The sequence below is a fragment of the Cetorhinus maximus genome, chromosome 2, assembly GCF_964194155.1.
Source record: "Cetorhinus maximus chromosome 2, sCetMax3.hap1.1, whole genome shotgun sequence".
Classification (NCBI taxonomy): Eukaryota; Metazoa; Chordata; class Chondrichthyes; order Lamniformes; family Cetorhinidae; genus Cetorhinus; species Cetorhinus maximus.
The window spans coordinates 163,492,000-163,505,353 of NC_135880.1; the positions used below are offsets into that span (position 1 = coordinate 163,492,000).

The window sequence follows — 13,354 nt, forward strand, 5'->3', positions numbered from 1 at the left end:
TTTTATGCTTTTAGAACCTCAATTACATTATCTTCATTATGGAGTATAAAAGTAGGGAATACTTGCTATAACTGTACGGGGCATTGGTGAGACCGCAGCTAGAGTACTGTGTATAGGTTCAATCTCCTTATTTAAGGAGGGACAGAGAAGTTTCAATAGGGTGATTCCTGGGATGAATGGATTTGCCTTATGAAGAAGGGTTGAAAAGGTTGGAACCATTGGAGTTTAGAAGAATGAGAGGTGATCTTATTTAAACATACAGGATTCTGAGGGGCCTTGACAGGGTGGATGCTGAGAGGATGTTGCCTCACGTGGGGAAATCTAGAACTCGGGGACAGTTTAAAAATAAGGGGTCTCCTATTTAAGACGGAGATGAAGATGAATTTCTTCTCTCAGAGGGTTGTTAGTGTTTGGAATTCTCTTCCACAGAGACCAGTGGAGGCAGAATCATTGAATACATTCAAGGTTGAGTTAGACAGATTTTTGATTGACAAGGGAGTCAAGGGTTGTGGGGTGGGGGGTGGGGGGGCAGGAAAGTGGAGCCGAGGCCACAATCAGATCAGCCATGATCTTACTGAATGGCCTAACAGGCTTAATGGGCCAAACAGCTGACTTCTGCTCCTATTTTTTACTATCTTTATGATCTCAGATGCAGTGCTTAGTTACTTTTTACTTTTAGCTCTTGCTTTTCACCATATTCGTGTGCAAATTAGGTTTCAAAGAATAATCAAAGATTAAGTAGCATTTTCAAAACTGTGAGAAATCCTAGTCTCATTGTAAAGCGCATGTGTTGCCGTTTCCTCACTTCCAGGCAAGAAAACATTAAGAGACGGTAAGACTTGATCGACTTTGCATTCACACTAGCCAAGCATGCAGGTTTTATCAACAGCAGGTTACTGCAATTGAAAAGATAATTAATCATTTTGAACAATGCTGTAACTGTCCCAAAATAGCCCAGAGGACACAATGAGGGGGCTACCATGAAAAAATTCTACTCCAAAATTTGATTACATTTTAAAACTAGTCTCTGGCTTCAAGTCTTTTTAAGAAGTGAATCTAGAATAAATGTTGCAGTGTATTTCGATCAAAAGGAAAAAGCAATCTTAGAACTGTATAGCAATAGCTTACCTTTTATCAGTAGTCTGCTTAAGTGCACCACCCCTCAAATTGCACAGGCAACAATCCTGTAGAAAATGGGAAAAACATTAAGTAATTCATTCTGTCAACCCTTTCCCACACAAATAAATGTCATTTTTGTAATTGACAGTGACTGTTGTTTTACTTCCGAAAACCTTAATGAAATAACTTTAATATCACAAATCATGAGGTTGTAACAACACTTAATGTGGTGCTATTATAATTACAAATTTAAATTGATACAAAACCCTCCAGCTAGCAAACATCAAGTTTGTACAAACACAATCAAATCTGCTGCCAGACCTGCTGAGTTTTTCCAGATAATTCTGCTTTTGTTTTGGATTTCCAGCATCCGCAGTAGTTTTTTGTTTTTACCAATCAAAACATCCCTCAGTTGTGAAATGTAGGTATCACATTTCACTGAAGGTTACTTAACTTAAACAGTACAAAGTCAGAATACCATAACACCAGAAAACAAGTTGTGAGAAAAGCTAGAGCTCATGGAATAAAAGGAACAGGAGCAACATGGATACAAAGTTGGCTGAATAAACAGCAAGTAATAGTTAATTGATATTTTTCAGGCTGGGGGAAGGTTTGTAGTGGAGTTCCCCAGGGGTCGCTTTTCCTGATATATATTAATGATCTAGATCTTGGTGTGCAGGGAACAATTTCAAACTTTGTGGATGATACAAAACTTGGAAGTGATGTGAACTGTGAGCAGGGTATAGGACATAGACAAACTGGTGGAGTGGGCAGATCGGTGGCAGATGAAGTTCAATGCAGAGAATTGTGATGCGATTCATTTTGGTAGGAAGAACATGGACAGACAATATAAAATAAGGGGTATAACTCTAAATGGGGTGCAGGAGTGGAGGTACCTGGGTATGTATGTGCATAAGTCATTAAAGGTTGCAGGACAGGTGGAGAGGGCAGTTAATAAAGCATAAAATATCTTAGGTTTTAATAAGAGGGGCATAGAGTACAAGAGCAAGGAGGTTATGCTGAACTTGCACGGGGCACTAGCTATACCTCAGCTGGAGTATCGTGTACCAGTACAAAAATGGTTCCAGGGATGAGAAACTTCAGTTATCAAGATAAATTGGAGAAGTTGGGACTGTTCTCCTTGGAGAGAAGGCTAAGAGGAGATTTGATGGAGGTGTTCAAAATCATGAGGGGGCTAGACAGAGTAGATAGAGAGAAACCGTTTCTGCTCTTAAAAGGATCGAGAATGAGAGGGCACAGATTAAAAGAAGCAAATGCAACGTGAGAAAATACTTTTCCACACAGTGAGTGGTTCGGGTCTAGAATGCATTGCCTGGAACTGGGGTGGAGGCAGGATTAATCGAGGCATTCAAGAGTGCATTAGATGAGTATTTAAATAGAAACAATGTGCAGGGTTACGGGGGAATAGCAGGAGAATGGCATTGATTCATAATGCTCATTCGGAAAGCCGGTGCTGACATGATGAGTTAATGGCCTCCTTTTGCACTGTAACAATTCTGTGATTCTGAGTTTGGCAATTACTGATCGAGATAGGAGAGAATTTTTCAGAATCTTAAAAAGATTGCTGGAATAACCTCCATTGTTTTGAGAAGGGAATATATTTTGCCTGTCTGCTTACAAAGTTTTGCATGAAATTTGCCATTGATTAGCTCAATTTTCATGTTAAAGCAAACAGCAACAAATTGAACAGGTAGAGTGTGTACCAATTGGAAATAGGCAAAAGCGAGTATATAAACCTTCAATGAGACACAGCTAAAGATATCTGAAAATAACTAGTGAATAATGAGCAAGTAGCAGACACCACCAATAAAAAAAGGAAATCATAACTGAAAATATTTTTTGGGAAGTGATTTGAGTCATCATCTTGCATCTCACTGAGGCAAGAAATTGGATTGATGATGTCTGCAACAGTGACAAACTTGGAAGAAAATATTTAAACTTATCCATACAGTAGTATTTAGTGTATTAGAAATGTCTGTAATAATGTTTTCCATCAGGGATTGTGGCAATGTTAGAAACATTTTCTGTGGCTCTCTAGAACTTTCACTGTCAGCTGAAGAGATTCAGCAAACTGGCAGGCTACAATTCCCAACGTGCATCGATGCTTAAAACTTTTATAATTTACAGCAAAGCGAGCTATTAACCAAGCATTTCATGGTCTGGCTTAAGTCAACCCTTTCCTTCCAACCTTGTGTATCAATGACAATTACTGTAGGACAAGAACTCCTGGGGAAACCATTCTTCACAACTGTGAAAGTGACTAGATTTTGTTTATTTGTACAAAGCCTCAAAAATGCAAATAAATCATGAAGTGCAACCTTTTCCGCAGGTAACTTTGAAAACAAAAATGATTCATAGTATGTGTTAGCAGATCTCCTACAAGTACACACAGGAAAAATAGTAAACATCCAAACAGTATAAAGCTGAGGAATAAGTAGTCAAATGGGGGAGGACTCAGGCAGGTGCTCAGGAATGTATTGTAACTAGTTAGTGACACTCCACTAGTTACAGCCTACTAACTTCAAAATGCTGCATTTATCCGTACTCTTTGCTTCCTGTCTGTTAGCCAGTCCACTTTCCGTGAGAATATATTACCCCATATCTTGAAATGAATCTTTTGTGTGCTTTTCGAATGTCTTTTGAAAATGCATGTATACTGCATCTACTGGTTCCCCTTTATCTACCTTGCTGGTCTAATAAATTTGCCAAACATAATTTCCTGTTCATAAAACCATGGTGACTTTGTCTGATCATATTATGATTTTCTTAGTGCACTGTTGAGACTTCCTTAATACAGGTAGAGTGTCTCAAAACCGGCAACCTCTGGACCAAGTACCAGAGTTTGGAACTTGCTGGCTTTCAAGAAAACAATTGGAATCCCTTAATTCAGTGAATAGGGGCCACATGAAAATCAAATGATATGAATCCAAAGCACTTTAGGCTAATGGCCATGTCTCTGCTGATGTTAATTCCCTTCCCATGCATTGGATTTAATAACTTTCATACCTACTTCCCTACGTCAGTGTACCCTGTTTAAAATGAGAATGATCTTATAAGTTTTAACAACTGAAATGATGTTAAAAATAGTTGTAACTAAAAACTATTTGTTTTTATTTTATTCATGCAAGATTGTACAGTACTCTTTAATATCTCTCTTTGAACTGACTGGGGCCAGCTGCAAGAAGGCAACCAATGCCCATGAAACTTAAAGGCTTTTGGGAATCAAGTGTAATATTTGAATTTGAGCCTGTGGGCTTCTATTTAGGTGGCCTTAATGGCATCAAAATTCTATACCGTAGCAAGAATAGGCATACGTCCTGATCCCAAGTACAATGCATAGCTAAATATTCCACCTCATTGTATTCTGCAAGAGTCTTTTGTTCTTCCTGGGTGAGTTCAACACTGTGTGCTACATTACTTACCATTCAGAGCACGGGAAATGACAGGTGCGCCATCATTAATACAGCAACTCCCCAACTCTTCCAGGCTGGGTCGAGTGGGGTCAAGGATTGCTAAGCCATTCAAAACGTCAGGTGTGTGAAACAGATAACAACTCGACATAGCAGCGCGTCAATGCTGCAGCTCCCTGAACAAGCCATTAAGTTTTTTTCCACTCATTTAAAATTCTTACATGACCCTTTTTTTAAAAATCTGGTTTTCGGACAGCAGTGGTTTTTGGCTAGCCAGATTTGAGGCATTGTATCTGTAACAGATTCTAGCACTTTCCTGTTGACTGATGTCAGGCTAACTGGCCTGTGGTTCCCCGTTTTCTCTCTGCCTCCTTTCTAGAATAGCCGTGTTCCATTTGCTAATTTCCATTCCACTGGAACTGTTCTAGAATCTAGAGATTTGTGGACAATCATAAGCAGTGCATCCACCATCTTTGCAGCTAACTCTTTTAGAACCCTAAGATGTAGGCCAACAGATCCTGGGGATATGCAAGTTGCACTGCAGCAACTCTCTGAGCCTCTTTCGACAGCACCTTCCAAACCCATGACCTCTACCACTTAGAAGGGCAAGGGCGGAAGACACATAGGAACACCACATCCTGCAAGTTACCCTCCAAGCCACACACCATCCTGACTTGGAACTATATCACCGCTCCGTCACTTTGGCTGGATGAAAAACCTGGAACTCCTTTCCTAATTGCACCATGGGTGTACCAAACCAGATGAACTGTAGTTCAAGAAGGTGGCTCATCATCACCTTCTCAAGGGTAATTAGGGATGGACAACAAATGATGGCCTTGCAAACGATGCTCACATCCCATGAAAAAAAATGTGCATGCAGCTCATAGGTCCTGTGATTCCCAAATGCTGGAAATCAGATCGACACTTTGGTCACATTAACTATGCCCTGTCCTTAAGGGTGTCTAAAGACAGATGCCTGAGTAGTATTCATCAATTTGAAGTATAGCCATTATAAAAAACTGTCAACTTGGCTCATTGTTCAGCTTCTTAACATTGTATTGAAAACCACGATGCAAATGGTTCCAATGGGCAGACATTACGAAGGTTGCTCAGGTCTTAGGTAATACAAATGAAAACCTGCTCCTTTGTAGTGTTTTTGTTGGCAAATAACATTGCTAGTTTGCATTAGGTAGTTGGTAATGTAAGATTTGTCTCGTTTGCACTTGTCTCACTAGCACTAGGCAAAGTCTGCTTAATAAATGTGAGGCATTCTGCATTATACCTTTGAGGTAAATCACAGAAGTTACAGCATAGGAGGAGGTCATTCAGTCCATTATGTCAGCAGCAAATTTAATTCAGAGATATCAGGTTACAGATTCCAGTTGGGGCACAGAATTAGCACATTCTGGGAGGATGAGGAGGAATTTGGGCAGACTTTGTTTCTGCCAGATTTTGCTGACTCTTTGAAAAACTCTGGCAGACAGCGGAAGACACTTCTGCCTGCGTTACTTCCAACATGACATCACAATAGCCAGTGGCATCAGCGTGATGCCATCCTCCTCAAAAGATACCACCATTTCTGCCCAGCAAAAACAACACCTGTAGGCATGATAATGCTTATAATTGGGCTCCAAAATGCCAACAACTAATTGCTGTAAGAAAAGGAGTAAATATTTTTAGAAGCTCAAAAAATTTTTCCCTACGTCTCAGCTGCGGCTCAGTGGGTAGCACTCTCACCTCTGAGTCAGAAGCTTGTTGGTTCAAGTTCCACTCCAGGTCTTGAACACAAAAATTAAGGATACACTCCAGTGCAATATTGAAGGAGCTCTGCACTGTCCAAGGTGCCATCGTTCAGATGGGACCTTAAACCGAGGTCCCATCTGCACTCTCAGCTGGACATAAAAGATCCCATGGCATAATTTTGTAAATTTATCCCAGCGCCTTGCTGGAACCAGTGTCCTGGCGAATCGTATAATTAGGGTTGTAGATAGGACTTTAAAGTAATTAGTGGGGGGGTGGTGGGGAGGGCTCAATTGAAGGGAAGTTTTTTAAAAAAATTAGAGCGCAGAGGTGCAGGATAGTGAAAAGGCGAAAGATAATCAAAGTGTGACAGGGAGGGGCAGAAAACATAAGCAGAAGAGTGCAGCAGAAATTAGAACCAGAATGAGTCATAGTGGTAAAAAGTCAAAGCTTAAGACTCTTTATCTGAATGCACGCAGCATTTCTAACAAGATAGATGAGTTGATGGCACAAATAGAAATAAATGAATATGGCTTGATAGCTATTACAGAGACGTGATTGCAGGGTGACCAAGACTGGGAACTCAATATTCAAAGCGTATTTGATATTCTGGAAAAATAGGCAAAAAGGAAAAGGAGGTGAGGTAGCTTTAATAATAAAGGAAGGTATCAGTACGGTGGTGAGTAGTGGTATAGGTGAAATAAATCTTGATGTGGAATCAGTTTGGGTGGAAATAAGGAATGGCAAGGGGAAGAAGTCACCGATGGAAGTCATCTATAGGCCCTGAAGAGTTGCCTCACTGTGGGACAAAGTATAAATCGGGAAATAATGGAGGCGTGTAAGAAGGGTGCTACAATTGTCATGGACAATTTTAATCTGCATATTGACTGGACAAATCAAGATTGGCAGGGGTAACATGGAAGACAAATTTGTAGAGTGCATCAGGGATCGTTTCTTAGAGCAATACATTGTAGAACCTACCCAGGAACAGGCTATTTTAGATCTAGTAATGTGTAATGAGGTGGGATTAATGCACGATATCATAGTTAAGGATCCTCTAGGGGGTAGCGATCACAACATGGTAAAATTTCAAATTCATTTTGAGGGAGAGCAACTTGGGTCTCAAACCAATGTCCTCAACTTAAATAAGGGCAATTACAGAGGTATGAAGAAAGAGTTGTCTAAAGCGGGCTGGGAAAATAGACTAAGGGGAAGGTCAGTGGTTGAGCAGTGATAGACATTTAAGCAGATATTTCATAACGCTCATCAAAAATTTATCCTGGTCAAAAAGAAGGACACGATGAGACGGATGAACCACTCGTGTTTAACAAAGGTGGTCAAGGAGAGTATCCAGTCAAAAGCTAAGGCATACAAAGTGGCAAAAACTAGTGGTAGGTGAGATGATTGGGAATTTTTTTTAGGAACCAGCAGCAGATAACTAAAAAGCTAATAAAGAGGGAGAAAATTGATTATGGAAGTAAATTGGCAAGAAATATAAAAACAAAGAGCAAGAGCTTCTGCGGGTATATAAAAAGGAAGAAAGTGGCTAAAGTGAGCGTGGGACCCTTGGAGGATGCGACTGGAGAATTGATAACTGGGAACAGAGAAATGGCAGATAATTTAAACCAATATTTTACATCGGTCTTCACAGTGGAGGACACTATAAACGTCCCAAAAATATCAGATAAGTAAGGAGGACACAGTATTTGACAAACTAATAGGACTAACGGCAGACAAGTTGTCAGGACCTGATGGCCTGCATCCAAGGGTTTTGAAGGAAGTGGCTGCAGAGATAGTGGACGCATTGGTCGAAATATTCTAGAATTCACTGGATTCCGGGAGGGTCCCAACAGATTGGAATACCACTAATGTGACGCCCCTGTCCAAGGGGAGGGAGTCAAAAAGCAAGAAACTATCAGCCAGTCAGCCTAACATTAGCCATGATCTTATTGAATGGCGACGCAGGCTTGAGGGGCCGAATGGCCTACTCCTGCTCCTATTTCTTATGTTATTATGTAATATTTATCCCTCAGTCAACAACACAAAAATGCACTGTTGTGCGCAAATTGGCTGCCATTTTTCCTAATTACCACAGTGACCACAAAAAGTATTTCATTGGTTGTAAAGTGTTATGACTGGGATGGGAGGAATGCACAGTTTATCTAGCCCCACTACTCCACAGGTTGCACCATTAGTTTGAAAGTTTAATTCACTCACCAAAATGGTCAATTATTCACCTTCGCTACTGTTATACCCAGAATTAAAGAGACAGGCTTCTTTCAATAAACTTAGAATGATTGATTTATTATAAAACAAAACTTTTTTAAAACAAATTGCAAGAACTGGTTAATGTACTTTGGAAGTATAACAACCTATCCCTTTTAAAAAATACCCCAGCATGCATGCGCACACACACAAGCACACACATAGGGTCTCCCTGCAGAGATAGACTTTAGAGGATAGGCGTTGTAAAATAAAGGATAATGTTCGCAGGATCTCGAAGCTGTCAATCTGGAGTTCCCTTGTGTGAAAACCCGCTGATCCAGATATATGTCTGGAGGTTCTCACCAACAGAGCTTTGGTGTGAAGGAGAATATAGAGCTGGACCAATTTTTCTTGTCTCAGCTTTACAAGTCCAAATGCAGACAAGTTGCACTCAGGAGGATTCTTTGGCTACAGGTTTCTAACCACACACACAAGGCCAAACTTTCTGTGCCCGCTGACAGCAGGCATAGTAGATGGCGGGAAAGCACGTCGATGTGCTTCACAACGGCACACAGGTGACTTGCACTTGGCGGCTTTCACTTTGGGGGAACTGAGGTGAATGAACAGCATCGTTTTCCACAGCCAGCCTGCCAGGGTCACCTGTTGCTCTGCAGGCTTCAGGGGCGCCGGGATGAAGTGCCAACCAAGCCCGGAGCTGGCTGTAGTCAGGGGTCATCTGGGGTCAATTGCTACCTGGCCCCGGAGGCGACTATTCTCGGGGTGGGGGTGCCTTGGCGGGCGGGCGCAACTGCTGCCCTGGCGTTGGATCCTGCGCACCAGCAATCGAGGTGCAGGGGCAGGGTAGGCGAGGGAAGAGGCCACGCAGTAGGGACACCTGCATAAACTGGCCATCCCTAGGCAACTGAGACAGTTCAGGCACAGCCACAGTGATATGATTGGGGTCAGGTTCCGAGCCTGCCCGTCCACACGCAAGCAATGTGGAGGCACCAATGTGCCACCAAGACCCCCAGACCTTACCCCCCCCCAACACCCTGGCACAGACTGCGAGTCTGTGACCACTTTGCTGGACAGCGCAGCAGTTGGACTGCACAAGTTATACAACCTCCTTGCCAATGCTGGCCATGTAGCAGTCACTGTTGGATGTGCTTTCAGCCTCTTGCAATCTCAGCATCCCAGTTTGGACCAGTGCCCCCCATGTCGCAGGTTGACAGGGCATCTGTAGCCGCCTGAGGAGTTGCCAGCACTTCCCAGGAAGTGTTACGGTGCAGTCACACAGGGCCAAGAAAGATGCCAAGTACACCCATGCTAACCACATACCTCTCTCTCTTTCATGCTGCATGGAGGACCACGTCAGGATCATGGATCCTGGTGACCTAGCTGTATGCCTGATGGCCTACAGAGAGCGAAGAAGGCTGAAGAGACAGTGACTGAGGCCCCTGGCCGTGCAAAGGCAGGAGCAGCAATCTCAGGAAGAAAAGGGCTGCTGGGGCTCCCGCACACACTACTCAGGAGCGACACTGAGCCCTGGCTGGTCGGCGCCCAGGGTCTATAGACACCGTCCATCATTCCTGCAGATGACTGAGAACCAGCGTCGCCGATGACAGCACATGTCTAAGGGCCTAGTCGCTCATATCTGCCTATTACTGCAAGGCTTGGCGCCAAGGGGACATGGAGGGCATCCACTACCAATGGTTGTGAAAGTGACAGCAGTGCTCAATTTCTATGCTAGTGGCTTCTTTCAGGTCTCCACAGGTAACCTCTATGGGATCTCACAAGCCACCATCCACAAATGTATCCATGAGGTCACGGATGCCATCTTCTCCATGGCACACAACTTTGTGTATTTCGTCCGGGACCGGGACAGCCAGGATGCAAGGGCCATTGGATTCGCCCTGATCTCAGGATTCCCGCAGGTGCAAGGTACGATTGACTGCATTCATCTGGCACTCAGGTCTCCATTGCTACACATGGTGGACTACATCACCACAAGGGCTTCCACTCACTGAATGTGCAGCTGGTATGCGACCACCAGAAACACACATCCTGCAGATGTGCGCATAGTTTCCAGGGACTGTGCACGACGCCTACGTCCTCGGTTGCTCGCAGATCCCTGCAGTCTACCAGGGTCCAAAGAGGCTGCAGGGATGGCTCCTCAGGGACAAGGGCTACCCGCAGAGGCCGTGGCTGATAACACCCGTGCGGCGGCCTCAGACTGCAGCAGAGCGATGGTATAATGAGGCTGATGCTGCAGCTCACAACTTGGTGGAGCAGACCATCAGGATGCTGAAGATGCGGTGCCTGGACTGGTCTGGCGGTGCCCTGCAACATAGTCCACAGAGGGTGTCACACATTATCGTCATCTGCTGCACCCTTTACAACTTGGCACTCCAACGGGGAGATGAGCTGGCTGAGGAGGAGATGGAGGAGCTGGAGGTCTCCTCTGGTGAGGAGGATGCCGACGGGGATGAGGGTGAGGAGGTCCTCAGTGGTGACGATGACGGGGATGAGACTCTTGCACTGGCTAGACGAGTTAGGCGCGCTCAGGGTGCCCTCATAGCTGCCTGATTTGGGGAGGATGATGGTAACATGCAATGAGGTGTCCCCATAGATCCTCCCATCTCAGTTGTGAACATTTGACTCCAGTCTGGCTTGTGGCAGCGCCAAAAGCCTATGTGAGAACGCTCCTGTCATGGAGATGCAATGGAGGCCTTAATAGTCACTCGATTGCAGGAGGATGATGACAACATGCAGTGAGAACACTCCATGAATCTTCACATAGCCTCTGAGAATGTCTGACCCCTGTCTGGCCAAGGGCAGCTCGCTTGTACTCCATGATCAGGGCCATCTCATAGAGACGTAGCCATGAAACTTTAGACACATCCAATGCTGTGTCTGTCTTCATCACCTGAACCCTTCAGGAGCTGGTGCACAGCACCAATGGTCACAGACGTTGGTGTGATGGGGGCCAGCCCCACCTTAAATGTCCTGAGAGCACACAGAGAGAATGTGAGGACTCTGTGGCACCTGCCCACCTCATTCTAGCAGCAATGACCAGCACTGCTGAGGAACAGGTATCAGTAATGCTTCCAGGAAGTGTGAGGCTGGACCATCACCGTGGTCTCAAGGCTACACAAAACACAGAGAAGAGGCCCTGGACTGAGACACCTGCCTTTTATCTTGTGCAGAAAAGTTTCACATCCAAGTGACAAGAACAAGGAGCCACAGGCAGGGAGACATTCTTAGGAGTTTAGTGACAATAGTGATCAGTATGTACAATTGTCCAACACTCGTGCCCAGGCTGTGCAACTACTTTTCCTTAACTGCCCTAACCCTGCCGTTATGTCTTGGTGCTCTCTGGACATCCACAGCGGAGTTGGAGGCAGCCTGTTGACTGAGACGCCCTGTGCAAAGTCCTGTGCCCTGTCCAAAGTCTGAGATGACTCTGGCAGGCATCCTCTGGAGGGCCGAGACCTGGAGGGCCCGGGCCTGATTTCAGACTCCTGCTGTGTGGCAGTGGCACCTTCCTTAGCCTGTGAAGCTGGAGCTGCAGAGGTCACAGGAAGAGGGGATTCAGATGGGTCAGATACTCACGGAGTCACCTGGGTGGATGATCCAGGGTGTGCAGCTGCTGATCCTCCTCCCTATGGGTGCCCAAGGGCTCTTGGCTGATTCCATGAGGGGGAGGGGTAGCTGGAGTGAGATTGAGCTGCCCGGCACCCCTCTCGCATGGTCACTGTTGGAGGCCAACTATGGCATCAGCGATGGAGTTAAGCCCGCACAGCGGTGCAGGAGCAATGTCCTGGACCAAGGTCTCCATGGCGGCCGCCATCCTGCCAGTGTTGACCTCAATGCATTGCAATGCCAGTGCTATCACCTCAACCTGCAGATGGACGGACTCTTCCATCGTGCCTTGCAATCTGAGGAGTGCAGCGGACATCCCTTCCTGATGTTCCCTAGATTGCCTTTGCAGCTCCAGCAACTGTTACATGACCGAGTCCAGAGGCTCGTCATCTGACTCGGACTCAGCAATGTTCTGGCCTCCAGCAGTCCTCCGAGTGCTGGGGACCTGGTAAATCTCTGCTGCCGCCTGCTGTGGATCAGACTATGCACTGTGCTCACCAGTGCGTGATACCCTGCCTATCCTAGAGCTAGCTCCCACGGCGGTGTGCATCTCCACGCTGGCAGAAGGTGTGGGTGAGCACGGTGATGGAACTTGAAGCGGGGTGCATTCCGGTTCCCCTTTGGATGTCCCTTCCGAACTGGCTTGGAGGCTCTGGGTCATGGACTCCATCGGTTCTTGGAGTGATAGGCCTGCTGAAGCAAGGGGACATAATTAGTGAATGGCAGTGGCCTGTGACACAGAACACATTATTCACAGCATGGTTGTCTGATGGATGCTACATTGCTGGATCCTCACTTGGTAGAACAGTGCCGACCTCACCATCAGCACAGGACCTGTCCCAATCATCACCGGCCAGCTGGATGGCTCTGTTCTCAAATTCTGTAAGGACCTGGAACTCCAGCATTCCTCCACCGGTCTGCGTCCTTTCCCACCTGTTGTATACCAGTTTGTCCTGCATGGATAGAAATGGGGAGAGTGTATCAGGACACCCGGCGGGCCAGATGATACATGTGCCTGGCCTGTGTGGGTGGTGAGTGGTCTCATGGATGGGCTGAGGACAGCGCAGGCGTATGCGAAGGAGCGAATGGTGATGTCCCTTGAGCTGGCAGTGAATGAGGGCCCTGTGGATGTGATGGGTTTCTGAATGTGAGAGTTGAGAGTGATGAAAAGAGTGGCAGAACAGAGGGCATCATCCTCTTGCGGCACTGGGTAGCTG

At 45.4% G+C, this 13,354-nt stretch overlaps 1 protein-coding gene across 4 annotated transcripts in view; it reads right to left on the reverse strand.

The window, feature by feature from the left end:
* Positions 1-13,354, reverse strand: part of LOC144699404 (lysine-specific demethylase 4C-like) — a 477,121-nt gene that overhangs the window by 166,241 nt on the left and 297,526 nt on the right. For all 4 annotated transcript variants that reach the window (XM_078570575.1, XM_078570572.1, XM_078570571.1 and 1 more), the window contains one exon: positions 1,129-1,184. In XM_078570575.1, the coding sequence (XP_078426701.1) occupies positions 1,129-1,184 (56 nt within the window). The remainder of the gene's footprint in view (positions 1-1,128; positions 1,185-13,354) is intronic.